The sequence below is a fragment of the Brachionichthys hirsutus genome, chromosome 15 (genome assembly GCF_040956055.1).
Source record: "Brachionichthys hirsutus isolate HB-005 chromosome 15, CSIRO-AGI_Bhir_v1, whole genome shotgun sequence".
In the NCBI taxonomy this organism is placed as follows: Eukaryota; Metazoa; Chordata; class Actinopteri; order Lophiiformes; family Brachionichthyidae; genus Brachionichthys; species Brachionichthys hirsutus.
The window spans coordinates 6,644,107-6,671,382 of NC_090911.1; the positions used below are offsets into that span (position 1 = coordinate 6,644,107).

Below are 27,276 nucleotides of genomic sequence, written 5' to 3' on the forward strand. Positions count from 1 at the left end.
GTTACCAGGAATAGATTATTCCTTTTTGGTGATAATCCAGAAGAGATCCTGGATTCTGGATCAGTTTGAAATTTTTGTTAACATTGCAGTCAATGGAGCTTCAAAGATTTTTCCTATCTCGGTTGATGATTTTTACTTTTCATTATTGGTGTATAAAGATACCGAGAACAATTAACAACCTTTTGATGATGATCCAGATCACCATGTGGACGGTGTAAATCCATAATGTGATAGGCAAGGCCATGTGTCAATTAGCCGCCCTGCTGAAAATCGTTATTCCTGAAGTCCAACCAACACGTGTCACTTTCTCATTCAATCACATTTATAATTTTCTTGATCCCCAGCTGCCCCGGTCTTCCTGACCGAGCTACAAAATCAGGACGTACCAGACGGGTATCCTGTCAGCTTTGACTGCGTTGTGATTGGCAAGCCCCCACCCACTGTTCGCTGGTATAAGGATGGCAAACTTCTGGAGGAAAATGACCATTACATGATCAATGAAGACCAGGAGGGCTGCCACCAGCTGATTATTACTACTGTGCTCCCCACAGACATGGGAGTTTATCGATGCACAGCTGAGAATGGTTGCGGCATCGCAGCCACTAAGGCTGAACTCAGGGTTGATGGTGAGGACGCATTCATTACATGCACACATGTATTATGATTACTTTAGTAATTATGTGATTTCATTTTTCCTGGGTGACAATCAACAGTTGTTGGAAACTATTATATAATTTTATATATATATATATATATATATACATGCATATATATTACAATGTAATACAAGGGAAACCATAAAAACAGAGCTTTTACACACTTTATCGCTGTTTTCTGTCAGTGTCTTGCAGTTCGGATTATGACACTGCTGCTGATGTCACAGAGACTTCCTCTTATGTCAGTGCTAAGGGCTACGTGTCCCGGTGAGTTAGCTGACTTATGCTGTCCAAAATGTATTGCCGAGTATGCAATTAGATCAATATATTCCATTCATGCAGTATTAATAAATACTGAATGCTTTTCGCCTCGTGCAGGGAAACTGAGACGTTTGAGTCTGTTACTGAAGATGATCAGATGCCACAAGTGTTGGAGGAACTTCATGATGTTCACGTCAGTCCAGGTTCACCCCTCGCCAAGATGCAGCTCAAAGTAAAGGGTACATGTACAAATTTTATAATCAATTCAACTGAGGCAAACCAAACGGCTCATTGTAATGATCAAATTAAGTCATCTCTCAGGCACCTGCCAATGCATTCTGAAATAACGTTTACCGGTACCTTCCAGGCTTCCCCAAACCCAGAGTTTACTGGTTCAAAGATGGCCACCCTCTTCGAGCTTCAGAAAGAGTTCTGTTGCAAGCGGAGAGAGATGTTCACGCCTTGGAGATTCAGGAGGTGAAGAGAGAAGATATGGGGGAGTACTCCGCCTACATCAGCAATGTGGCGGGCTCTGCTTACTCCTCTGCCCGTCTCATTGTTCTGAGTATGTATGCATGCAAATGCACGGATGTCTATGCAGAAATAATGTGAAATAAAGCATTACAAACTTCCTGGACAGTTTTTTTCTGATACAATAACAATTGTGTATTGCAACAGGTCCGGGGGAGATGATGCCACAAGATAAAAGAGGTAACTTGATATTTTTCCAACAAACCTGACTGTCACATTTTCTATAACATGGTACAACATCTGTGTTTTATAAAATAGTATGTCATCAATGAGCGTGCTTTTGTTTTTATACCACAGACCCTGAGGAACCGCTGGTTCCACCCCGTTTCCTTGAAAGATTCAGCAACAGGAAGGTGAAGCAAGGAGCCAGCATCACACTGTCTGTTAAAGTGGAAGGTTTGTTTACTTGAAGATTGTTCTGAAGTCATAAAAGGGTGTTTCTTGTGCGCAAACAAAACACAACTCAGTACTCCTCCTATGTATTTATTCAGGATCTCCAACTCCGATGGTCTCCTGGCTAAAGGAGGAATCAGTTGAGGATGTCCTGTGGATCAAGTCAGATACCAAGGGGTACAAGATAGCAAGCTCAGGGCGTCAGCACAGCCTCATCTTGATGGATGTGGGCACAGACTACTCTGGTGCCTACACTTGCATTGCCACAAACAGGGCAGGGCAGTCCATCTGCACTGCCCACCTCGAGGTTGATGACAGCAAGGAAAGCAGCAGTATGTGGGGTACTTTATATAGAAACGGATCTTTGGGTAAATTCAAATATGAATGAAAACATTTTATTACCTTACATAGTCCTTTTTTTCCTCCTCCTAGCACAACAACTGCATAAAGAGACCAAAGCGTCCGAGTAAGTGTTTCTTTGTGATTGAGAATCACAGTAGCTTCATAACGTCACTCGGTACACTGTGCATTCTTAAAAATGTGTTGGAGGAAAAAAAAGAAATCCAACATGTAATTTTCCTTAGGGTTCTGGGAATTACAGTCAGTGCTCCAGAAGAGGGCGCTAACAGAGGAAAAGGTGAAACATCAGATCATATTGTGTATTGCATTAATAATGTTACAGTAGCACAAACTATTTGGATGTAGTAGAAGCTGACATTTTCATGCCGTGCATTTCTCCTCTGTGTCTTCGTTGAGAAGGTGCTATGCCTTTCCTGGGTGAAGTAGGTACAGAGGAATTCCTCATGAAGCTTACGTCCCAGATCACTGAAATGGTGTCAGCAAAGATTACCCAAGGTAAGTGCATGTCATGTCATCTCACTAATATATTAAAGGATTTTATTTCCATTGAAATATTTGTTGCAATACTCTCTACCAGAAATACCAGTGCTATGCTTTACAGGCGTTAACCTGTTGAATGAATGTTGTTGACACCTGCATGTTTGAAAATGAATGTGGAGTGGCACAATCACGCTTATTAAAGTCTTTTCTTTTTGTCAACTAAGATAAGGAAAGGCCTTAAATGCGATCTGGCTCCAACCGTCATTAAGGTCAAACAGCTTACCAGTTGCTTACAGTAATGGGGAATGCTATATAAGTACACCTACTATCCTTTACTTTCGTGCAGCGTTCAGGTGAAACAGAATGTCACTGTTTTATTCTGTGTGAAATAATCAATGATCACCATCGTACCGTGCATCCAACAAACTAACTGACCATAACATGCTTTCATGCATCTGATGTGGATGCCTTCACCCAGAGGGCGACTCTAGCTCTTGAATCACCAGTGTTATTTGTGGTTGGAATAAAAATGTCAGGCACTTCTTTTTACGCCTTGTAAAAGTGTTGACTTTTGCCACTCTGATTTTGTCAATTTTTTGTGAATTTATTCCAATATTCAAGAATTGTTAGAGTTTTTGAATTAGTTACCACTTCAATTCTTGAATTAGAATTCACCTAACAATATACGGTAGTTGCTATGGAAACCAAACGTCACTTTCATGCTTGTTCTGCAGCACGTTTTGTCTCGAGTACTGTATATCACTGAAAACCTCTCATTGGCATCATTTCCTTACACTTAAATCCATCACTTTAGGACACCAACCAATTAAATGCTCATCCAATCATGAATGTGTTATTCAGGCAGCTTACAGAATCAAGAAGTGTTCCAGTGGATGAAATCTTGGCCCAATAATACCAGTATGTATCCCAAGCATTGTAATTAATATTAATTGATATAAATGAGATATTTCATGGAATTAGATGACTCTTCAAATGTCGCGTGGAAAGAATTTTGATATACTCTTAACCCTGTAATCCATGTGCATCATATTGGTGTTTGAAAACAGATCTTTGATATTTTTTCCTAATGTATGCAAACATTTGCATGTGCAAAAATACCGGATGTAGCAAGGATTCTACAAATTAAAACCGCACATCTGCACATTTGTCTTTAGTTTTTTGTAAAAACAATCACTTTAGTTTAAACCGGGTTTTGAAACCGGTTTCAGCAGGAAAACGCAATCGCAGATGGAGAGCTTGGATTAATGGTCTTATCTGCACTGTAAATGTTTTCTCGCATGTTGTCACAGTACTAACAATCATAGCACCTAATATACGATGAACGGGCTGTTGTGGAAAATGGTGTAATTATTCAAAGAGACACTTAAAATGATTCACAGAGGGTGACTGTTACCAAGTGAGTAAAAAAAACACCGGTGGATTCAGATATTGCTTGAAATGTGACTTAAAGCTGACGGTCCCGCCTCCTGACAGACTGCGTGGTGTGGGTTCTAATAGCAGCCGCCAGATTTTATCCAAATCATGACTTGTTTTTATTTATTTATTATCAAGAACAAAAACCAGATAATCCTTCCCTTTGCCGGGACATTGCTTTCAGGTTACACAACAGGGACTAGTTTTACATACGTGGATTATTCTGATTCTGGTTCCTTCTAATGCTGGCCTTTCTCCCTCCATCTTTGTGCCTCAGCTTCATTACGGGTACCGGGTGTCGATAGTGATGACGAGACCAAGACCCCTTCTCCATCACCTCATCACGGTCGCTCTCGGCCTCCCTCCCTCATCGCAGACTCTTCCTCTGAGTCCGATGAGGGCGATGCCAGGGGAGAGGTGAGATTTCCATGTGTTCAACATGCATAGACAACCTTTTTTTTTTTTTTTTTTATCAGACTGACGCCTCATATGAGGGTTACTGGAGTGCATATTAGCTGCATCACTCGTGTGATTGATATTTTTTTTACAGATGTTTGACATTTATGTGGCGACAGCTGATTACATCCCCACCACAAGCAGCAAGGAGTCCATCTCTTTGAAGGAGGGACAGTATGTTGAGGTGTTGGACTCGGCTCATCCTCTCAAATGGTTAGTCCGGACTAAACCCACTAAAACGACACCATCCCGCCAAGGCTGGGTCTCACCTGCCTACCTGGACAAGAAACTTAAAGTATGTCATAAACCTAAATGCTACCGATCCACCAACGCATCAGCAAGATTTAATTCTAAGTCATTTTAAAGGTTATGGTGTAAAATGTATTTCCTTCCAGCTCTCTGCCGATGCGTCTGACCTTCCAGAGTCGAGCACAGAAGAGGTGTCCGAAGGGGAATACAAGAGGAAATTATTGTAAGGGAAGCATTGTCTAAACTCACCGAGCAATTACTGGAAGAACAGGATTGTGTCATAACCAAGTTTGTGTTTGTTTTGTCTCCAGCCAAATGATCCAAGACCTGATGAATAGTGAATCAGAGTTTGTAAAGGAGATGGACTTCTTCACTTCCCATCACCTGGAGCACACAGACAGCACTGACGCGCCATCTGAGCTCACCAGCCACAAGGATGCCATATTCAGGAACATTGGTGATATCAATTCCTTCCATAGCAAGTGAGCTCACTTCTTGATGATTTTGTTTTTGTTTAAGGCATTTTAAAAGAACATAAAAAAAAGTTTCCATTCTAAAGAACATCGTAAAGTACAGTCAGATTCATTGGAAGATTGTTAATGCATTCGTACGCCCACGTTATTTCTTTAGGGCTCTCCTCCCTAAGTTGAGTGACTGTGAAACCGATGACGATGTTGCCATGTGCTTCCTGAAGAGCAAGGAGGGCTTTGAGAAGTACCTTCAGTATCTCGTTGGTCAGGGTCAGGCTGAATCTGCTGTCGGTAGCAAGACCGTCCACCGCTTCTACAAGGTAACGCCAGGCTTCGCATTGTTGTACTGTGTAAGAAGTTAATATTACAATACTTATTTACCTCCGCCAAGGAAATCAAAAAGTTATGGATGGTTGATTACATTTTAGGGAATGTTGGGAATGTTACCAGGAACAGATGATTAGATTATGGTGACGATCCAATGAAGATCCTGGATTCTGGATCACATTGTTAACATCGCAGTCAATGGAGCTTCAAATGTCGTTTACTCAATGTCTCGGTTGATGATTGGCCAATGCTTATGGAATTGGACACAACTGTTTTACCAATAAAAAAAAAAGTTGTTAAAATAAATGTGGGACAATAATTTTTGGTTTAAATAATAATATAGGGGGACCGAGACGCTTGGCAAAGGTCTGCACTCTGCAAGTGCTTTTCTAGTTTGCTACCTTGTAAATAGCTCGATGGTAGGATGACATGTACTAATATTAATGTTGTAGGAGTACACAAACAAACTACAAGCCTCTGCAGACCCTGCGGACCCCCCTGTACGCAGCATCAACTCCTGCCTCCAACTCCCCCTGGACAGAATTCAGAAGTACAAAGACGTCCTCAAGGTGTGCAGCTTTGGAACACTTTGCATGAAGTCGTGTGCTCATAGGGGAATACCTCACTTGCATTTTGTAAGGTACTGAATTCTCTTCTTCAAATCTGAAGGAGCTTATTCGAAACAAAGCAAGGAATGGACAGAACTGCTGCCTCCTGGAAGAAGCTTACGCCATGGTGTCGGCGCTCCCTCAGCGCTCTGAGAACACCCATCACGTGTCGATGATCGAGAACTATCCCGCCACGCTGGAAGTCTTAGGAGAGCCAATTAGACAGGTACAAATTACCGTGGTGCTTCTGATTATCGCAGTAACACGAGACTTGGCTGCGTGTTTCTGACATTTGAAAGGATGATTGCTTCTCACTTATGAAACCAGGGACCCTTCCAAGTGTGGGAAGGGGCTCCAGGAATTAGGACGTCCTCTAGAGGTCACCACCGCCACGTCTTCCTGTTTAAGAACTACTGCATCATCTGCAAACCCAAGAGAGACAGCAACATTGATACACAAGCGTACATCTTTAAGAACATGATGAAGGTCAGATTTTCAGGCTTTCCTCTCTGTGGTCATCTTTCCGGATCAGGAATCTAATGGCTCCTTCTGCATTTTCCATCACGTTGCAGCTGAATCACATTGATGTGAATGAGACAGTGGAGGGTGACGACCGTGCCTTTGAGATCTGGCATGAACGGGAAGATTCTGTGAGGAAATACACCCTGCAGGCCCGAACGATTATTATCAAGAATTCATGGCTGAGAGACCTCAGAGAACTGCAACAGCGATACAGCTTGCCTGCGTGGAGTGAGTAGAATACAGACGCAAACAAAGAAGCAGTTTGTTTTTTTGCATCTATCTCCCTTTCATCACTGACTATATATTTTTATTGTGCACAGGCCCCCCTGACTTTGATGAAATTCTGGCAAACTGCACAGCAGAACTGGGACAGACTGTCAAACTGGCCTGCAAAGTAACTGGCGTACCCAAACCTATGATCACCTGGTACAAGGGTATGGTATTATATGTCCTAACCATGCGCTCTATTGGACCTTTCAACCAATGGGGAGTAACATTCCACGCTCTTAACCAGAGACTGAGGCATGCGCTGCAGAAACTGCTGTACTGATTCTTCTGTTGGACGCAGATGGCCGTGCAGTGGAGGCGGACCCGCATCACATCGTCATCGAGGACCCCGACGGTTCTTGCACACTGATCTTGGATAACATGACGGCAGATGATTCTGGCCAGTACATGTGCTTTGCCACAAGCTCAGCTGGCAATGCCAGCACCCTTGGCAAGATCACAGTCCAGGGTACGAGGCATGCAGTGTAAAATGGCTCGACATGTATCCGTCCATTTTCTTGTAGATGAGACGATCGTCTCAGGTACAGCCTCTTTGCCCGCTTTGCGGGTCACGGGAGCCGCTGGAGTCGCTATTCCGTCTTACTGTGGGCGAGAGGAGGGGTACGCTTCAGACGCGTCGCCAGCGCATCACGGGGCCACAGACAGACGACCGCTCACTCACACATTCACACACTAAGGACTATTTAGTATTCACCGAAATTGCATGTTTTTGGAGGCGGGATGAACCCGGAGAAAATCCACGTGGACACCATACAAACTCCAACCAGATGGGATTCGAACCCGCTACCTTCTCGCTGCGAGGCAACAGCGCTAACCACTACATATTTCGATTTTCTAATTAGAATACAGCACAAAATATCAGTAATTACTCTCTGTTGAATGAAGTAATAGACCGATTTTTAAGCCAATTTATTCTGGTAACAGAATAAAGAACTCTCCGGCACAATATTGTAATGACCAGCCTCTACAATGATTCTGTTATTATTTGTCATGTTTCTTGTAGTTCCTCCCCGTTTTGTGAATAAAATGAGGAATGCTATATTTGTTGCTGGGGAGGATGCTCAGTTCACCTGCATCACACAGAGTGCACCCAGCCCCAAAATCAGGTATGCATACATAGATGATGTTTAAAAAAAAAAAAAAAAAGTACATCTTTATTATTAAATTCAGGAGGTTCTTTCGAACAGCGTTAGCCATGCACGCTAACCTCACCCTCTTCTCTGTGTGCACTTGAAGATGGTTCAAGGAGGGCAGGCTGCTGACTGACCAAGAAAAGTATGAGACCTACAGCGAGCGCCGCAGCGGAGTCCTGGTCTTGATAATAAAGAACCTGACAGAGAGAGACCTGGGACACTACGAGTGTGAGGTTGGTTGACAGTAAAATATTTTTGAATGCCTTTTTATAGCGTTGGGAGTGACCTAAACTCGTCAATCACCTGAATTTGGCCTTATAATGGCACCCGGCCGTTTGTAAGCAGCTGATGTTAATTAGCAACAAGGTCATAGACACTAAAAATACATTCCCTGTTTGCCAGTTGTCCAACCGTCTGGGCAGCGCCAAGTGCGCCGCAGATTTAGTTCCACCCTCGGCTGTGGCTCGCACTGGCGAGCAGTCCGTCACTGTTGAAGGTAAGAGCACGGATGCTTCCCTTTGCAAAACGATGACGCAAAGATGCAAGGTCAAAGATGTCAAATCGGCTCAGATGAGACCTTTTGATTTGTTCCTGCTCATTCGTTCACCTTCAGTTACAGAGCAAGAGACCAAAGTACCAAAGACAACTGTCATCATGTAAGTAAAAGCGGTGCAGAAACTGCTTTCTGTACTTTACTGGCAGTGTGGTCCAAATGCAGTGAATGTTTGATTTGTAGTGTTGCTGTGTATCGCTGCTAAAAGCTGAGATATATTTTCAAGGCACTTTGGAACCTGTGTGTGTGTGTGTGCGTGCGCTAGCTTCTCTGTTAGGACCCTTGTTTACACTGTTGTCTACTATTTCCAACCTGAGTACAAAGGGTTTTGTCACAGGGACGATGAAGGGCTGGGGTCATCATCGGGGTGTTGTCTTCGTCAATGCAGGACCTCTCACAGCTTTTTTATTTGGATCCGTCTCTGCTGTTCCTTCTCTCCTTACCAGTGAGGAGATTATAACTACTGTGGTGAAGAACCCACGCATGAGGAGACACAGGTCACCAGGGTTAACCATTATCGGATCCCACCGCTCGGAGACCTCCACCCCAGAGACCCCTACATCCAGGCTGAGGAGGATGCCTGCCCCAAGAAAGACCGCCATCCCAACCCTCAATGTTACCGAAGGTGAAGGTGCTGAAGCCAGAGCTATGGAGAGCAAGCCCAGGTGGGTTGAGGTAGAGGAGGTGATCGAGTATAAGGTCAATAAATCCCCCCGGCTGCCCAGGAGGAGGGGCGTCTCGCCAGCAGGCTCTGACCGTACGGCCGCTCCATCCAGACCCAAAAGGTCTCCGCCAGAAAACCCAAACGCTAACAACTCCAACAACAAGCTGGTGGAGCAGGCTCAGCTGCAGGGGGACATCACCTGGGAGGAAGAGGAGGGTAGTATCAACTCTGATTCTGTCTCTGGACTCGCCGGGGACTCTGTTGAGCTTCCATCTGTCCTCACTGCAGTAAGAGAGGACAGGGAGGAGACGGGTGATCAGCAAGCTGCCGCCTTTGAACCAGATGACGCAGACGAGTCATTCAGAAAGCAGGAGGCTCAGTTTCTGACACAAGGAGGCCGCGTCCTAACCCTAGAAGACCTGGAGGATTACGTCCCAGAAGGAGGAGAAACGTACGGCTCGTCCAACCCCGCTGCAGAAACACCCTGTGAGATCTCTGTGGTCCAGAGGGAGATAGGCGGGTCCGTAGTCGGACAGCCGGTGCTCCTCAATGTGGGGCGGCCTGCCGCCGTCCCAAGGCAGAGGAGTGGCTTCTTCAGCCGTTTCAGGGAGCATCTCTCTGGCAACCTTTTCTCCTCGGCCGTCTCCCAAACCAGCGTAGCCGAGTCCAGGCCAGAAAGGCATGTCCCTGTTCAAGTGAGCCACGCCAAGCTGGAAGTGAAGCCCTCGTACTGCTCTGAGGTGCAGAGAGTCGAGGGTGGGCAGCAGAGCTTTAAAACCAAAGTGTCAACTCAAACGTACGATTACACATCAGTGGACAAGCCAGTCACAGTTCAGATCAGTGATCAACGTCATCAGGGCCAGTAGGAGCAAAATATTATTGATTTGGTGCCACCGATACTTAGTCTTAAACGAGAGCATTTTTGCTTCCAAGACAAACGCATCCTAACCTAAAGAATATTTATTTCATTTGACAAACCATTCCTCTTTGAAGCTTCCAATCAGAAAGGTCTCTCTCTCTCTGGGTCCTTTCCTTCTCAAAGCGTTGCTGTCAGATGGTTTCTCTGAACTAGCCGAGTTGGAAAATGAAGCATCTCAATCTGCTGTTTCAGCTACTTTATGAAGCAAAATGTGAGTAAAATGTAAAACATGGACGGAAATCAAGAATTTTACAAAAACAGCTTTCGTTTAACACTGAAATGATAGACCTTTATCAATATGATCTGATCTGAGCATTATCAGACGTAAGGAGTCTTGATATTTATGTCCGCAACGTGGCACATATACCTCGTTTTACTTTTGGAACTTTGCCAGATTTGTCACCAGTTGCACTTTCATTGCCGTGGATTCCTGCAGCAGTAAGGTTTATAACCGTCAATAAGGTCATGCTGACATGTTTAATTCAGGGTTATCAACGTAAATATGCAGCAATGTTTCATTTGATGTTGACAACGTAAGACTTGGTGGCCAGTGTAGTCACTGGGCTTTAAGTTCAAATTAACATGGACAAATACTGTTTGTGAATGACTGAGCGGTCAGACCGATGCCCTGCTTCACATCACGGATCTGCGTCTGAATGCATGTTCATCATTATTGTGAAACATGCCTGTAGACATTTCTGTGCGGTGCCATTACCTGATCATACGTAGCTGATAGATGAGTGACTGCATGTACTCGAAGTAACCAGATTGGTCGGTGTAGTTGATTGAAAGCAAATGCTTATGTGAAGTACTTCAGCTCAGAGTTTACTACGTTGCCACGGAACTTTAAGTATAAGGAGTACAGTAACTGTACTCGGTTTTTGCCGTTTGTGTTTTCCTGGGTCTTTTAGCCAGTTACAAGGTTGATGGTTTGTATTAATAATTAAGCACTAACAGAATGTAATTGCTTCCACTGTACATGTGTAGTTTAGGGGGGGGGGGGGGATGTTTGAGTACTTGGTGTCAAATCTAAATTAAACAAATGTACCACAAATAACTACAGCCAGATAATTTCACTCCTTCCTGTTAATAGCAGACAAACAGTCTCACAGTCCTCTTCTCAATTGTTTTTAACTGCTGGATGTTTAATAGACTTAAGAAAACACATGATGACACTGTATCACAATAACAAGACATAACAAGAAATGCCTTAGTGTAAATAGACATCAGAAAGGTTCATGCATGTTAATGCGCAAAATATAACATTTAAGTGGGCAATTCAAAATTGACAGTGTGGATCGTTTTGGAAACAACATAATTTACAGATTATAAATACATTTTCCCCACCGATCTGTTGTAGCGCTTTAAGCTTCAAATGAGAATTACAGACAACAAACATGGTCTTTGCACCAGAATGGACCCGAGAGAGTAACCGTTGCACTGGAACAGTCCAGAGGGATCCAAATAGGCATTGAATCAACATGATTCACCTAAAGAGTAACTTTACTTGCTGCCTTCAGACAACATGTCTGCCTGTTAGTCCAGGTTGGCAGAGGGGACAGATGCACATCATGCCTGTTACATGTGAAGTGAGCTTCACTGGAGTATCTTATTATTCATACAAAAAAAGAAGATGCAAAGCGCTTTTTGCCAGCAAACCTTTTTCCACTTTACAAAATGTTATAACCACATCTTAAAAAACAAACATTTAGAAACTGACATATTTGCAGATCTGCTAAGTTGAGGGAAAGTTCACAACTGGAATGGAGGTCTGCGGATCTGTTGAGGAGTGGCTGGATGGGAGTAAAAATGCTGCTGCTGGTGCCTCCTATGAAGACACCTTGGTTTTCTTGACCATATTAATTTCCTAGAAAAGAGGAAAAAAAATTGAAATGATAGATTGATCAATGGATTAAGACAAAAATCAGGACTATTGTTTAATAAAACAAAAGCTGGTCATTGTAACTCCAGACCAATTCAATTCACCCTCCTTTTTTCTTAATGTCTCCTCACGCCCGCCACTTAACATTACACATCACAGAAGGGTCAAACAATCAAAGGTTTTAATTCGTTACCAATCCTATCTGTCTTGTTTTAGCTTAGCTGACGTTAGTCACCACAAACTGCTGGTAAAACAAGATCAAGTGGTCTCTAGTCGAAAGCCCTGAAGGTGTAAGCCGAGCTCCATCGCTCTGACATAATGGTACAATGCCTGTAAAGCATTCCATCGCCTACCACATGTAAATAACAGAACAGGACCGGATTAGCAACTCGAACTTCACAGCGAGTGTTTGAGCAATGCGCAGCTGCAATTGTAAATGTAATGCTGCGTAGCTAACTAGCTAACAGCAGCTGTGAAAAATGCCATCTCTGACCCAAAACACAATCGTGTTAAAGCACGTTTTTCGCCAGTAAAACAACAGCAAACAGTGTAATAGGCTTTTTCTAACGAAAACAAAATAATGTAGTCGCCATATAATATGCTCTTGACCACATTGAAGAAAGGATGGAGGGCTAAGAGACTCTTGCTTCAACTGTTTTCATGTTTATGTCGTAACACTAATAATGTTGTTGATCTCCACTTACCTCCAGAAGAGAATGTTTTAAATCCATATAAGCATCCTCCAATTTGTCATTGACAATTATGGCATCAAACACACCGGGTTCTCTACCTAGGAAGAGATTTAGTTAAGGTTGAGGGTCGTGCATTTTAATTTTTTTTACTTTTATGTGGTTGCTTTTGTACAACAACAACACTTACTGTACTCCATGTCGACCGCGGCTGCTTTCAAACGCCTCTCGAGGCTCTCCTCCGACTCCGTCTTTCTGTCCCTTAAACGTTTCTCCTGAAACAGTTCAACAAATGTCACGTCAGTGTCGAGAAGTCAAAGAGAAGAACAGTCCAACCTGCACGACCTGATCGCTGCAACAAAGGCAAAACGTCACACCCAGGAATTCCTGCGTGAAATAGTTTCTTTCCCTGCTTACCAGGACCGCCACGGTCGGAGGCTGAATGGAGATGTAGATGGGATTCAGGTCGGTTTTTTTGATGTGCTTGACCCCCTGCATGTCTATGTCGAGTATGCAGATGAGGTTCTGGGCCTGGACGGCTTGGACAGCAGCTTTACTCGTCCCGTACAGGTTCCCAGAAAATTCTGCACTCTCGATGAAGTCGCCATTCTCAATCCCCGCCTGCATCTCCTCCCTAGTGACATAATGGTAATCTGGAACAAACAAATACGCAGATAAACAAGGCTGCAACAATGCCGAATTCACAACGTGTGATCGTGGTTGGCACGGTGATCGTTACAGTCAAAGAGCACGGGTTACCTTTGCCATCCTCTTCCCCAGGCCGAGGATTTCTTGTGGTATCTACGAAATGATAAGACATTCATGTCGTAATTTATAATTAAGAACTATTATTGTAGAAACACATTTGATTAATCTGCATTTTTCAATGTTTCCTCTAGAAATTGTATAAATGGGAACTTAAATGAATATAGCTGCATTCATTGTATATCACAAAATGAAAAAACAGCCAATCCTCACAAACAGCAAGCTGAAACCAGAAACTGCTTCTCCGGGCAGCATAATGAAGGACTTACTGATTATTACAATACTTCAGCTGAATCGAATAATGATTACAGCAGAAGCAAAACAAGAACACAATTATAAAAAGAATTTTATAAGAATTTCAAAATAAAATAATGACAATATCCTGTTTCAATTTAACAAAAATGCAGTTGCTTGCATGAGTACACGCATGTATGTACATGCATTTGAGGCAACCAGGCCAGAACGCCACCCAAACTAAATGTTGCGGAACGAGGCGGAACACTTACGGGAAACGCTGAAGCCAAAGACGTTCTCACATTCTTTCATGAGCTTCTTCAGCAGAGTGCTTTTCCCTGCCCCCGACGGGCCGCTGATCACCACGGGCCTGGGTCCAGCCATAGCTGAGGGGACAGGAGAGGAGAATGTAGATGAGTGGCGGGACCGGAATACTCTGACACGAGTCGCGACAGAGCCAAACCAGCCTGTGTACGACACACGGTACGCCGTTTGTTTGACAGCAGTAACGTGTTCAAACAGGCATCAGCCCCGTGGAATAATCAGCAGAAAATGATTAGCCAGTGGAAAAAGCTAGAGGTTGAACCAAGTGATGAGGCCACGTATCCCGCAGGAGCAGAGGCAATCAGCCGGTTGGCAAGATGCAAGGTTACCAAGGAGCAATTCACTCCCTGATTGGAGAACCCTGTGATGGCTGGAAATCACAGAACCGAATCGAAAACACAAGAAGCTGAGCATGTCCTTCTAATATTTTATGGAAAAAAAACATTTGAGAATCCAATTTGGTAAATGACATAGCCACTAAACCATTAAAACACAAAAGCACATATTTATCTGTTTCTAAATATTTCTCTGTACTGCGATTTTAGCCACAAAAGCGTTCTTTAATTACCGACATCAATTCCTCTGGAAGCTCCTCGCATAAAGAATAAAGTCGCACCCGCGTTCTGCCTTGCCTTTCCCTCACGACACGCAGCACAGGCATGCAAGGAACGCAAAAAGAGCCAGAAGGGAGTGAGCGTGGGCGAGGACATGGCCACGCCCGCACGCAGGTGGATTTAGATGTCCTGCGTAGTTTTATTCCTAGTGAGACGAAATGTACGATTGATGTTTAGTCCGGAATGCCGAGAGGTTCTTCTGTGTTTGGAATCTTTGTCTATAGAAAAAGATGAAATGTGGTATAATATATATATCAGCCAGGTTTCAAGAGGATATTTGCAAAAACAAAAGCAACTAAATCTACAACAGAAAGGACAGCAGTCATATTGTCACTAGTTATTATTACTTACATCAATATTGAGTATCAGACACGCCGGTAACTCGTCCCAACATCAGGTATTTCCTGAGACGTCATGACATGCAAATCTAATACAGGCGTATGAGCACAGCGCGTCTTTTGAAATGAAAGCAGCTGATCCTGTAAACCTCACAGCGTCTTTGTCTTCTCGTCTCTGAGACAGACCAGATGCTGCAAGCTTTACTCTCCAGGTGCAGATGACAAGCGGCATTCTTCTTTGGCTCTTCAGCATGTCTATAAACAGCTCCACGGCTAAATAAAGACTCAAGGAGTTTGTTTCCGAAGTCGCTTTTTCCTGTCATTCCGTTTGGACCCCTTGCATCAGCTCCCTGTTTCTGTAGAGGAAACTAAATGATTCTCAATCGCAAAATTTATCGTTTCCATTTACAGTTTAACAACGACAGGAATAAAATGGCAGAAGACGGAAGTTCTTTCTTCCCCTTTGGTCAAAAGTCAAAACCAAACAATATTTAATTTATAGTAATTCTGCACCTTTGGGGAGAATTCTTAACGATATAATCCCCGTCTCTCCTCCGGACATGTCCAAACCATCAAAGTCTGGTCTCTCCGACCTTGTCTCCAAAACATATAACCTTCACTGTCCCTTATTGTCTCATTTCTAATCCTGTCCAACCTGGTCACTCCCAAGGAGAACCTCAGCATCTTCATCTCTGCCTCCTGTCTTTTCCTGTCTCCAAGCCGTCCATCACGGCTGGCCTCACCACTGCCTTGTAGACCTTTCATTTCATCCTCTCCTATCACACAGCATGTTTTTTTATACATTTATTCATGTATAAAATATACATTTATATGTCCATGCTATAATTTGCTATACTTTGAGGAATTATTAAAGATCAAATGAAATTGTATTTAAAACGAATTACTTAAAAGCTCTAAACTTGCATTTATAACTGAAAAAAAAACTAAACCTTACAAACTTCCTTCATGCATTCAACACCATCGAAACAAACTTCATTTAGTACTTGACATAACAAAGACATGCAAGTTTACCACGAGACATTTATTGGCGGCGGCACTGTACTTGTTTACATGTGGTTTACTGGCAGAAAGCTAAATTGAAATCATGTGAAGCGTGTGTGAGTGCGTGTGCGTGTGTGTGTGTGTGTGTGTGTGTGTGTGTGTGTGTGTGTTCGCAGTTTCTCAAACATAATCACATGATGGTTGTACGTTTTGCGATGTTTTAATATGTCATCTATGGGTAAAATCTGAAGCTGTAGAAAGCACAAAGGAATAGCAGCAGAGTTTGGGACATGATGTCACTCGAGTTCAAATGTTTCTGGATTTTAATTCCGCCTAATTCGGTGCTTTTATCAAGATCCTTTTATATTTTCCCATGACAGATAAAGCACAAGAAACACCAGGGTGAAGTCATTGAAAAGTGCACTTTGACTCACTCTAAAGAGCAACCATAACACTTTCAACTGCATGGAAAACTGAATTAATGTTCTAAAGCACAACAAAAGGAGGAAAATGTGAGAGTGAGGTGTGGGATTACTGAATAACTTTATGCTTTGTGTGGTAGTTAACCTAAAAGGTACTGGCTGACTAAAAGATGCAGAATTAAGGAGGGTTAGCTTATCAACACTGGAGGTGGCGTTTATTCTGTTGCACAGCAAAATACACAGAGTACAAATAATCCAAAGATGCATTTAACAGGTAAATGATCACAAAGACAACCATCTTCTTTCAATAACGCAGAATAAAACATTCCTACCACACTGAAGGCAATGAATGCCAGCATTAGCCGCATTGCTATGGCAGGTATTTTTACACAAAGGGAAATAGACAAATATCGTCCTTCCTACCGGACAGCTGCCTGTAAAACAACCTCATGAACATCGGAGTTGCGTCCGCTCCAAAGGAGTCCGTCTCAAGGATCGTCTGCCTCCTCCGCCCCGAGTCTTTGAGTGCCATTATGGAAATTTGCGCTGCCCACGTCATCACTGCGCGCCGAAACATTACGTTCGCTGACGTCGAAAATGCGCGCGCAACAAATTACAGAACTGTGAATAGCACAAGTCAAACAGTGATTTGTGCAAATTGATTTGTTTTTAAATATAATTATGTGTTAGAAGTGCAGGTCCTCCCACGAAGAGCGCGGCGCGCACATAAACCGCCGGGCACTACGGCGCTTTCCCGCTAGCTAACCGGATGATCGAACGTGCAGGGCCCTGATCAGTCGGATTGAGGAAACGGAATAGTAGCCTTTAAATTCTTTTGTTTCATATTATCTGACGAAATGTTCGGCTCTTCGAGATCCGGTGGGATTAGAGGCGGTCAGGACCAGTTCAACTGGGATGACGTGAAAGTGGATAAACACAGGGAAAATTATCTCGGTAAGTCTGAAAAATGCATTTGGGCCGCAGCTTGCTAACGGCTATCAGCCAACTCGCATCCAGCAGAAGACGCCCTAAAGTTGTAATTATCCACCGTATACTCGGCGCCATGCTTTCCCGTACCTTTTCTTGTAAGGTCCCTCATTTCGTTCAAGGTGTGTCCTCCGTGTTGGTCCGAACTTCTAGCAGCGCGTCCTAATATTTATTACTTCCTCAGTCCGTACACGTAATATTAGCTACCTCGCTTTGCGAGCCCCCGAGCGCTGCCAATATGTCAGCGTGCCTTGGTCTACGTAGGACCCGCAGCTGTGACACTGGAAGGAGGCACAACATACACCGATTGTTAAAGAAATGTCTCCCTTTCTGTTTGATGATCTAACCTTACTACATATTGCGTTCGAAGTTATTTTATTTTTGTCACTAATCTGCAAGCGTTGCTGCAGGTACGATGAGAGCTGCTGCTGCTGATTCTGAGCAGAGGATGCGACCCCAACATGTGATGGATCCATCAATACTATTTAGATTATACATGACTGTTGCAAAACAATTTCTAATTGGCTCCATTATCCAACTTTTATGCAGTAGCTCTGGATATCAATGTCACATGTTAGACTGGCGTTTTGAAATTAAGATGTACCGGTACATGTCAATCAGTTGTTTCCTCTGTTTTTTTCCAGGGAATTCGTTGATGGCACCGGTCGGACGATGGCAGAAAGGCAAGGATCTGTCGTGGTATGCAAGAGACAAAAAAGGCAGCAGGATTTTGTCCAAAGAAGAAGAACTTGCTGCCGTTAAGGCTGCAGAGCACGAGGCACTGATGGCAGCTCTGTACGTATATATATCTCCATCTTTGACAGAAGCAAGTGTGGAGAAATGAATATAATTATATCATCTTTTAAATTCTCCATCTAGAGGGCACAGGAATATAAAGCGGCAACCAACTGGTCTGACCAAAGAAGTAGGACACTTTGGTTTCAATCAAAAGATTGTTTTTTTGATTTAAAACTACTTTTTCTTTAAAACCTTTCCACTTTTTCATACCAGGACCTTGTAGACGTTTGCAGGAGAGAAGAGGTTGATGGTGAAGAGAGGGATGTGGACCGTATCTCTGGTTTGGGAAGCTCCAGGTGAAATCCTTTTTTTTTTTTTAATACCTTCGGCACATTGTCACGTTAACAGAAAGCTACAAATCAAATGAATCCGCTGGTTTGGAAGGACGGCATGTGTGTGGCAAAGGGAAGCGAGCAATGAAATGTAAAAATAAAATAACAAAAATAACAATGATTATGTAGAAAAGGGCGGCAGGGTGGCCTCGTGGTTTGCGCGGTATATACAGATATATTTACTGGCTTCAAACGTAATTTTGTCTGAACTCAATCAAATATTGAAATGGCAGTAGTAGCCAAATATAATTTTCTGTTTCATTGTTTAGTGTTTCTAACTTGTTTTTGCAATCCGCAGTGCGGGGTCAAGGAAAATGGTGCTCTCCCAAGAAGAAAAGGAGGCAGCAAAAATAGGCTTGCCTGTTTTTACTGTAAGTGTTTTTCGCTCGGTGACAAAACTTACTTTATTTAAAGATGCAGATGGTCAGTTTGATAGATGGAAAAACTCATAATTTTTGAGTTTCTCTTGTTTAATCTACAACTTGGCTGCTGTTATTAATGAGATGTTTTTGTTACAGCGCCACAAAACAGAGACTTGTCCAGAAACGTCAGTAAAAAAGGCACCCCAGAGTTTAGATGAACGTAATGTGGAACAAAGGTAAATATGCATTATATTGTTACACATGCAATGTATTTACACACATAAATACTTAGTTCTACTAGAAAAAAAATGTCCCCGTTAGGAAGTTAGAATTTGTTTTTCTTTCACAATGTAGGCATGAGGCCAAGAAGAGGAATAAAGAAAAAAAGAGCAAGAAGAAGAAAGAGAAGAAGAAGAAAAGACAAAGAAGAGACTCGTCATCATCACAGTCGGATAGTGACAGAAAGAGGTTGGTTCACCGGTTGCTTGAGGGACGTCAAGATATAGTTCAAAATGTGTTCCATCCCTTGCATTGTGGCCACAGATAAGCTAAGTTTCTCCTCTATAAGCACTAGAGGGCAGTAAGGAGATGCTCTACGCAACGTTACAAATTTGAAGTGTGTTTGTCACCTCAGATTCTTTAAATCCGAGATGACAGCAGGTTACCAGATTAAATTTACAGAGGAGCCCCCTCCCCAAAGTTTTCTTTTTTTGGGGGGGGGGGGGGTGCTACTATAAAGCTCAGCCTCACATGTTAGCAGAGCCACCATGACCCCCATCATGGATTGTTTCCTTTTGCTCTTCAGGCAGAGAAAGGACCACCATCATCATAATCCATCATACCATAGTCAGACTGGAGCCAGACTCCATGACAACCATTCAAGCAGGGAAGCAAAGGCCGAGCGACAGCCCCCTGACCCCCAACCCCGACGGCAGCGACATGACACAGACTCCTCTGATGGGGGGTCTCCTGTCCCCCGTAACCCTGTCAGCCACAAGTCGGCCCCTGCTGGTGTGAAACAAAGACACAGGCGGCGCCATGGCACAGAGTCCGACTAATGTCTTCGATAGCCCCCAATTAAAGAACCCATCCTATGGACAGAACGCGGTGCATAGCCGGACTGCTCCCGAACCCCTCACTTAACCTGAACAGTGAAACGCATTGTAAACGAGGACAGCGCAATGCGTGTTTTAAAAAATCTGAAAGGTGATTTACAAAAATAAAATATTATTCTTGAGTACGAAACCCTCAGCCTGTGTTTTTATGACAGAGCATCATTAGACCAACTAGAGCTGATGGAGCAGCAGGGGAGGGGAGGCGGCCACACAAAGCAGATGACGGATCCAAGCCTGGAACTCCCTCGTCCTGCAGCACCACCGTACTTTACTTACTATAGGCTACTCAGCGTGCAAGGATGCTGCCCCAACAGTAAAACAGGGAGTGCCATCCACATTGCTGCTTTGACCCCAAACACTCGGGTGCTTTGCACCACCTTAGGGTATCACACTTATCTGTGGTTCAAAGAGCGGTGATCCAAAAAAAAAAAAAAAATTCTTTAAGAGGTTCTCATCAAGTTTAATATTTTATTGAAGATCCTATTTTTTTTAAACTAACATCATTAATGGCAAATGCTACAAATCTAGGGAGAAAATATAATTTATTGCATAGAGAAAGAATGAAAAGCAGTTACAGAAATATATTTTTTTTACCATCATATAAATTGCACTTCTTTCGTTTCACAAAAGGTTTACATTAGAAACACATCGAACTATTCAGGCAGCGAAAAAACCAAAAACACGTTTTAAAGACATCTTCCGGTTAAAGGCAACTTGGTCTTGTATAAAATACGTCAGCTTTCTGCTTTCATCAAGGACTACATTGCAAGGTAAAAATAATGTTTATCGCAAGACATGGCTTATGTGTTGTCATCAAAGTGTCCCTTCAATGATTTAGTGACTGAGTGAGATAGCACTTCTTTTTTCCCCAAAAAATATTTAGTAAAGAACCATGTTGGGTGAATCTGGTTAAGTTACAATCAGCAGAGTAAAAACATTACATAACCTCCAATACAATGCTGCTGAAATGAGAGCTCAGCGGATTAACGGATCCTGCACAGATCAAAACAGAAGCCCAGTAAAGAAAGATCCTTAAGGACAACACACCACATCGTGTAGTTTTGTTATGGATATTGGTACTACAGGACATAATAAACCTGAGGCTCGAAAATACAAAACTAAGTAAAAGTGGAAAACAAAAAAACCCTGAATGATCTGAAGTAACATTCCATGCCGTCTCCGCACAGTGAAACTCAAGTTATCCAACATCTAAAGACTCGAGTGCAAGATCAGGAAGCACATGGAGCACCTTGGATATCAGGTGATTATACATTTTTAAGTTGACTAGATATCCAATCCAGTCCTTCGTAAAGGCCATCCCCGCTGGTGGCACAGGTCGCCTGGATGAACCAATTTCGATTCTTGAGGCTCTGAAGACCCAACTTGTCTGTGAGTTCTGCTGCAGTCATAGCGTTTGGAAGGTCCTACAAAGAAGAAAGAGACGTTACTGTGAGTACAACAGAAAACAACTATATACGGTATATATATAAACTTACTTGTTTGTTGGCAAGTACTAGTACCACAGCACCACGCAGCTCATCCTCTGATGTCATTCTGGCGAGCTCGTCACGAGCTTCTCCGACCCGTTCCTCGTCGTTACTGTCCACAACAAAGATAATTCCTAAGACGAAGGGAAATCAAATTAATGTGCATCCAAATGCCCTGGATCTTTGAAACACAGAATCACAAAACAAATCAAACTGAATATTCCGGCAAAAGCCCATCACAACCCTTGAACATACCTTGTGTGTTCTGAAAGTAATGGCGCCACAGTGGTCGAATTTTGTCTTGGCCACCAACATCCCAAACTGTGAAAGTGATGTTCTTGTACTCCACTGTCTCCACGTTAAAACCTGAAAGTAAGAAAAGATCAGCAGCACATTTCTCTAATTGTAATAAGGCGACAAAACATATTAAATCGACGCCTTTGTTGATGAAATAAAACGTGAAAAGTCGTTTCACCTATCGTGGGAATAGTTGTCACGACTTCTCCAAGTTTGAGCTTGTACAAAATAGTCGTCTTTCCAGCAGCATCCAGGCCCACCATGAGGATCCTCATCTCTTTCTTTCCAAATAATCCTTTCAAGACCTTTTCAATATAATTCCCCATGGCTGTTGGAAACTACCTGTGTCAAATTAAATGGAAAATACACATAAGATAAATTAGGCTTCGATGAATGTTTGAGTTTAGAGCACCGAGTTTCGGCTTCTGAACCTGCTTGACTTGTTTCAAGTATTGAATGGAATATCCTTGCTGGGTTACAATAGAATAAATAACAAATATAAAAACAAAATAAAACATTCGTGAAATGAATATTCATCCTGTAGATATTGTTGGACTATTTGTTGGACATTTTAGCAACTGAAGACACGAAGAGGCTCTAAATGTTTTCATTCATTCATCTTTTCATGCTAACAGCTGCTAACTACTCGGCTTACAGCCAATGTTCCCTCTAATTTTTCATGCGTCTGGGCAAACAGAGTCCTGGAACTCCGATTACAATGGCGGCTACTAGATGCGTAAAAACATGCCAATCTCATCATTAGCCGGAGCAGCCAGTCATTTTTTGTTGTTGTGCGCAACGTAGACTTTCGCTGCGTGAAGACCGTATCAGCTGTGCGTAATTACGCACGTTCGCACCTTAGAGGGAACGTTGCTTACAAATCTTATTTTTCCTATCAGATAACACAAGTCTGTGAACTCAAGAATTAGAGAGAATATTAAAGCGCACTTACACGCACTCGGTGACGTCAGCAAGCAAGTCGCTGCTTAATTTCTAGGCGTCCGGACGATCCGTCGGTCAAAAAGACGACTGCTACTTCGTTGCTGCTACCTCTATAGATGACAGATATACGTTTTCTTGATCAATATTCGATATGTCGATACAGTTTGCGTGCTTTCGTGATTCGTCAAGGCTTTTCCTTCCTTGTGCAAATGACGAAATTCCTGACACGTCAGACGTTCCCACACGGATGTCGTGAACTTCCGTATACATCAGGCTGGGAAATGCCGCCCCCTGTGGCCGAGGATTAAATTACACGCGAATTTACACGATTATTTAATGAGGTCAATCTGTGTACACGTCAGAGAGCGCTACACAGGATAAGCAGGTTCTTTTTTTAACTGAGTGAATGAGATCAAAGACTATGATGAGTGTATCCTGACATGTGACTTAATTTGTCTTAATCTTTCCACATTTATTGAATTTTAAACTAGAGACACAAAGCATAATACATATTTCTTACAAAAAATATATTCTTACATTCAGCTAAAATTACATCTTACATCAAACGATGACATTCCTTTAAAAAAATATAACTTTTACCATATTGGAATATTACAGTATATTGAGTCAAACTGGCAGAGAGGTCAACTTTAAAAAACTAAAAATAAATCTGATTGATTCTTTAAATCCTAGATGACAGCAGGTACCAGGATAAATTTATTGAATGTATTGAAACGTGTCCACAGAGGAGCCAGTCACATTCATGTCCCGCTGTCATTAAATGTTTTGTTGGGGGATGCTCCTATAAAGCTCAGCCTCACAACATGTTAGCAGAGCCACCATGACCCCCATCATGGATTGTTTCCTTTTGCTCTTCAGGCAGAGAAAGGACCACCATCATCATAATCCATCATACCATAGTCAGACTGGAGCCAGACTCCATGACAACCATTCAAGCAGGGAAGCAAAGGCCGAGCGACAGCCCCCTGACCCCCAACCCCGACGGCAGCGACATGACACAGACTCCTCTGATGGGGGGTCTCCTGTCCCCCGTAACCCTGTCAGCCACAAGTCGGCCCCTGCTGGTGTGAAACAAAACCACAGGCAGCGCCATGACACAGAGTCCGACTAATGTCCTCGATAGCCCCCAATTAAAGAACCCATCCCATGGACAGAACACAGTGCATAGTTGGACTGCTCCCGAACCCCTCACTTAACCTGAATAGTGAAACCCATTGTAAACGAGGACAGCGCAATGCGTGTTTTAAAAAACACACATTATGTGTACAAAATAGTCATCTTTCCAGCAGCACCCAGTCCCACCATGAGGATTTTGACCTCTTCTCCTGAACTTCCACTGAAGAGCGTCGAAATAGTTTTGCTCATAATGATTGGTGATGGAGACAATCTGCGATAAAGCAAAAGACAAAAACACCTGAGAAGAATCATCATGTAACAAGCTGAAATTCAGATTTAATAACTGAAGTATCAAGATTAGCGTCAACCCAGATTTAATGAATGTTTCAATATGTTTATGTGTAACGTTGCTCAAAACAAGTTATAGTTGTTATACTTGTTTAGCTGCTTTCCCAGTCTGTCGTCCGTGATTAGGAACAGAATGTCCTCGCAACAACAAAATATAAAAATATAAAAACTTGTAAAAGGGTAGCTTTTGGTAACAAATGTAATTCATCATGTAGATGTGTTTATAGATGTTGGACATTTTTTATGACGCAATGGTTAAAGTCTTGCGTAAATATGTAAACAACGACCTTAGATTACGGGTTACAAGTTTGACATTTGATTTTATTTTTATTAGGATTTGTTTGTTCCATGGGACTTTAATGCAGCTGTACGAACACGAGAATGAAACCAATAGAGGGTAAAATGAAAATTACCTTACCTTTTCAGAGTAGTTTTCTTCCAGGCGATCGTCGAAATTCAAAAATGTCACAGCACAAATTAAAGCTCCCAAATATATGACTGGGAAATGTCACCCCCTGTGGCTAATGGTTAAATTACATACCGTCGTGACGGCTTGATACCTGTAGCCCAGGGGTGGGCAAACGTTTTGACTCGCGGGCCACAATGGGTTCTAAAATTTGACAGAGGGGCCGGACCAAGAACAGATGGATGGAGTATTTGTGTGATCTAATATAAATGACACATGAAAGCTATTGCATTAAAGGATTTGGCCTTTTACATGTAGCATTACAGGAAAAAGTCAAATGAATGAGGTTTAATTACAATACAATTTTATTTAATGATATAATTTGGACAAGCTCGGTGGGCCGGATTAAATAGCCCAACGGGCCGCATATGGCCCTCGGGCCTGGGTTTGCCCATGCCTGCTGTAGCCAGTGAGCTCTATTCTATAATAGCCTGTAACCCTCATACTTAGTCACTTACCATTAGGGTCCCTACCTACTACTACTGTCGGTTTGTCCCGTTAGGGGTCGCCACATCAAATCTACCTTCTCCACTTACCTCTGTCCTTTGCATCATCCTCCCCGACAACAGCCACTCTCATGCCCTCCAAAATATTGAAATCAAGATGAGACTAGAGGACTTACAGCAAGTTAATTTGGCAATTTAATTTGATGTACATGTGCTGCAATCAAATCTGTTGCCACATTTGTTTTTACATATAAAGTAATTTGCAAAATTGAATCTCACCTTTCTAATTTTAAGAACACTGATAATATAAAATTGTAAGCTCATTCAGTGTTGCATCTTGTTTTGTAATAATGACATGAAAGCAGGGCTAACATATCGATTAATAGTCACTGGGTGGGTGGGTAATCGTTAATGTCAAATAAATATTTTGGTGAAAAACATTATTTATGCAGTATATTTTAATGAATTTAACTCTAAAGGGATTTTTCAAGCAGTAAACTCCACTTCCATTTGATCAACAATCAGTCAAATTAAAGATAAGTTTGCTCACATTATTGATGATGAGCCTGTAGGACTTGAGCCAGGGTCAGCTATCCCAGCTCCATCCAGCAGAGGGGGCAGCAGGAGGACGGGGTCTTTAGAGATGGACCACACAGTGAACACTCAACTCTGTCCCACTCTGCAGCTACAATTTGTAGTTTGGCCTGAGAGATCACTTTCGGCAGATTTTCACAGCAGCTGTTGCTGTTTTATGTGTGTGTTGAACCTGTAATTGTTTAGAGTCCGGAAGATTCAAGCATCCTAAAAATCAAAACTCTTCAACAACTTCAGTCACTTTAAGGATTAAAGAGAAATGCTCCAAATTCTGATCAGACATGGTTTGATTGAAGAAAAATTCTGTGATATAAAGTGATAGAATTTAATGATAGAATCAGCTGGACTACTGGAAACCACCATGTAACCGAAATTACAGCACAACAAACGGGGTTCTCTAGTTTTTCACTGTAAAATAGTGCAAATATTCTATGAAAAACTTTTAAAAATTGACAAGACAAGGGGCAGTCAGTTCTTGAGGTGTGACATCAGCGACCAGTGCAAACATACACAATGAAGAGTATAAAAAAACACATTTCATAACCGACATGACTAGAAATAGGAGAGTAGGTGATATGCCGGTATGTCTCACACATACACACACACACACACACACACACACACACAAAGGCAAAAAGCTTTAGCAATTTTCTCCCACACAGACACACAGCTGCTCGCTATCCCTTTTTTAAATCCCTTCGATTACTACTACTCTACTACTACCAAAGGATCAATCTTGCAGAGGAGGATAGCATGGCATTTCCTCTATAATGCTAATGCTAAGATTATGCAAATGTAAATTTTAATGTAATTTGTCATCTAAATTATTGTGTGAATTGTGTGTGATAGACAGGAGAGAATATGTGTGTTTTTATAGATAAGTATTCATGAGTGGGTAAGAGGTGTTATCTGCAGTTTTGTGAGATTGTAAGTATATTTATGTATTTTAGATTTGTAGTTTATTTATGTTTCAGTGATTTAGTGATAATAATCCTGACAACAGATTTGCTTTATGAAATGTCCCAGGGGGAGCCAATACACTGCTATGTGAGTTACACAAAAGGGCTGGTTTAGGCTAAGCAGTGCTGAACTCTGATGGGCAGGCATTGGATGCCTCCCTCTGCGTTTCATGTACTGGATTATAGGTCGGGCAGAATCCCAAAAGAGGTGTGAAGCAGGAAACAAACTGAACATTATTACAACAAGCAGCATCGTTGCCATGAGAGGATGCTGGCTCTTATTCGTTGGCAACAAGTGCCACTGGGCACACTACCCCACGCCTCTCACAGTAGGGGGCGCTACAGAGGGGGACATGCTGGGGCAAAAGGATAAATGTGCACCAGTTTCTACTGCCAATCACTCTATCGCGATTGTCAGCAGCCTGAAAAGGT

At 42.5% G+C, this 27,276-nt stretch overlaps 4 protein-coding genes across 9 annotated transcripts in view; 2 read left to right on the plus strand and 2 right to left on the minus strand.

Annotated features, from left to right (window-relative positions):
• Window positions 1-10,263, plus strand: part of obscnb (obscurin, cytoskeletal calmodulin and titin-interacting RhoGEF b) — a 42,661-nt gene extending 32,398 nt beyond the window's left edge. Inside the window, exons 53-79 of the mRNA XM_068748874.1 lie at window positions 345-626; window positions 842-923; window positions 1,035-1,156; window positions 1,285-1,482; window positions 1,596-1,628; window positions 1,746-1,844; window positions 1,940-2,158; window positions 2,274-2,307; window positions 2,426-2,478; window positions 2,598-2,696; window positions 3,543-3,599; window positions 4,393-4,532; window positions 4,666-4,866; window positions 4,967-5,043; window positions 5,132-5,302; window positions 5,451-5,610; window positions 6,070-6,186; window positions 6,287-6,451; window positions 6,553-6,711; window positions 6,798-6,975; window positions 7,068-7,181; window positions 7,316-7,483; window positions 8,039-8,141; window positions 8,272-8,401; window positions 8,571-8,664; window positions 8,782-8,824; window positions 9,168-10,263. Of these exons, the coding sequence (XP_068604975.1) occupies window positions 345-626; window positions 842-923; window positions 1,035-1,156; window positions 1,285-1,482; window positions 1,596-1,628; window positions 1,746-1,844; window positions 1,940-2,158; window positions 2,274-2,307; window positions 2,426-2,478; window positions 2,598-2,696; window positions 3,543-3,599; window positions 4,393-4,532; window positions 4,666-4,866; window positions 4,967-5,043; window positions 5,132-5,302; window positions 5,451-5,610; window positions 6,070-6,186; window positions 6,287-6,451; window positions 6,553-6,711; window positions 6,798-6,975; window positions 7,068-7,181; window positions 7,316-7,483; window positions 8,039-8,141; window positions 8,272-8,401; window positions 8,571-8,664; window positions 8,782-8,824; window positions 9,168-10,251 (4,382 nt within the window). The 3' untranslated portion in view covers window positions 10,252-10,263. The remainder of the gene's footprint in view (window positions 1-344; window positions 627-841; window positions 924-1,034; window positions 1,157-1,284; window positions 1,483-1,595; window positions 1,629-1,745; window positions 1,845-1,939; window positions 2,159-2,273; window positions 2,308-2,425; window positions 2,479-2,597; window positions 2,697-3,542; window positions 3,600-4,392; window positions 4,533-4,665; window positions 4,867-4,966; window positions 5,044-5,131; window positions 5,303-5,450; window positions 5,611-6,069; window positions 6,187-6,286; window positions 6,452-6,552; window positions 6,712-6,797; window positions 6,976-7,067; window positions 7,182-7,315; window positions 7,484-8,038; window positions 8,142-8,271; window positions 8,402-8,570; window positions 8,665-8,781; window positions 8,825-9,167) is intronic.
• A 1,771-nt stretch (window positions 10,264-12,034) lies between these two features.
• Window positions 12,035-17,086, minus strand: guk1a (guanylate kinase 1a). Of its 2 annotated transcripts, none has more exons than XM_068749316.1 (7): window positions 16,998-17,086; window positions 14,147-14,260; window positions 13,635-13,676; window positions 13,293-13,528; window positions 13,066-13,150; window positions 12,891-12,976; window positions 12,035-12,171 (listed from the first exon to the last, which is right to left on the minus strand). In XM_068749316.1, the coding sequence occupies exons 1-7, from the start codon at window positions 17,029-17,031 to the stop codon at window positions 12,133-12,135; spliced, it is 636 nt and encodes a 211-aa protein (XP_068605417.1). In that variant the 5' UTR covers window positions 17,032-17,086; the 3' UTR covers window positions 12,035-12,132. The 2 variants fall into 2 exon arrangements, with proteins under 2 accessions (XP_068605417.1, XP_068605418.1); XM_068749317.1 differs by having other exon boundaries at window positions 12,891-12,972; window positions 13,062-13,150.
• Window positions 17,087-17,152: 66 nt separating this feature from the next.
• c15h1orf35 (chromosome 15 C1orf35 homolog) lies at window positions 17,153-24,037 on the plus strand. 2 transcript variants are annotated; one of them, XM_068749308.1, is made up of 8 exons: window positions 17,153-17,528; window positions 18,206-18,356; window positions 18,441-18,486; window positions 18,573-18,655; window positions 18,990-19,062; window positions 19,210-19,289; window positions 19,408-19,521; window positions 23,774-24,037. In XM_068749308.1, the coding sequence occupies exons 1-8, from the start codon at window positions 17,432-17,434 to the stop codon at window positions 24,024-24,026; spliced, it is 897 nt and encodes a 298-aa protein (XP_068605409.1). In that variant the 5' UTR covers window positions 17,153-17,431; the 3' UTR covers window positions 24,027-24,037. The 2 variants fall into 2 exon arrangements, with proteins under 2 accessions (XP_068605409.1, XP_068605408.1); XM_068749307.1 differs by lacking the exon at window positions 23,774-24,037 and adding an exon at window positions 19,859-20,304.
• arf1 (ADP-ribosylation factor 1) lies at window positions 20,622-24,825 on the minus strand. Of its 4 annotated transcripts, XM_068749310.1 has the most exons (6): window positions 24,798-24,825; window positions 22,905-23,004; window positions 22,131-22,294; window positions 21,911-22,021; window positions 21,665-21,789; window positions 20,622-21,592 (listed from the first exon to the last, which is right to left on the minus strand). In XM_068749310.1, the coding sequence occupies exons 3-6, from the start codon at window positions 22,276-22,278 to the stop codon at window positions 21,434-21,436; spliced, it is 543 nt and encodes a 180-aa protein (XP_068605411.1). In that variant the 5' UTR covers window positions 22,279-22,294; window positions 22,905-23,004; window positions 24,798-24,825; the 3' UTR covers window positions 20,622-21,433. The 4 variants fall into 4 exon arrangements, with proteins under 4 accessions (XP_068605411.1, XP_068605413.1, XP_068605412.1 ...); XM_068749312.1 differs by lacking the exons at window positions 22,905-23,004; window positions 24,798-24,825 and adding an exon at window positions 24,247-24,280 and having other exon boundaries at window positions 22,131-22,247; XM_068749311.1 differs by lacking the exon at window positions 24,798-24,825 and having other exon boundaries at window positions 22,131-22,290; window positions 22,905-23,128.
• Window positions 24,826-27,276: the final 2,451 nt, after the last annotated feature.

Bases quoted from the DNA above. Each gene is read 5' to 3' on its own strand.
- arf1 (XM_068749312.1), bottom strand. From the start codon at position 24,280: ATGAGCAAAACTATTTCGACGCTCTTCAGTGGAA. The intron at 22,248-24,246 runs GTTCAGGAGAAG...AGGTCTTGAAAG, and splicing joins TTCGACGCTCTTCAGTGGAA to GATTATTTGGAAAGAAAGAG. The intron at 21,593-21,664 runs GTAAGTTTATAT...TCTTCTTTGTAG, and splicing joins TAGTACTTGCCAACAAACAA to GACCTTCCAAACGCTATGAC.
- c15h1orf35 (XM_068749308.1), top strand. From the start codon at position 17,432: ATGTTCGGCTCTTCGAGATCCGGTGGGATTAGAGGCGGTCAGGACCAG. The intron at 19,063-19,209 runs GTAAGTGTTTTT...TTTTTGTTACAG, and splicing joins TAGGCTTGCCTGTTTTTACT to CGCCACAAAACAGAGACTTG. The intron at 19,290-19,407 runs GTAAATATGCAT...TTCACAATGTAG, and splicing joins GAACGTAATGTGGAACAAAG to GCATGAGGCCAAGAAGAGGA.
- guk1a (XM_068749316.1), bottom strand. From the start codon at position 17,031: ATGTTCATGAGGTTGTTTTACAGGCAGCTGTCCG. The intron at 13,529-13,634 runs GTAACCCGTGCT...TGTTTGTTCCAG, and splicing joins TGGGGAAGAGGATGGCAAAG to ATTACCATTATGTCACTAGG. The intron at 12,172-12,890 runs GTAAGTGGAGAT...CCTCTTTTCTAG, and splicing joins TAAAACATTCTCTTCTGGAG to GAAATTAATATGGTCAAGAA.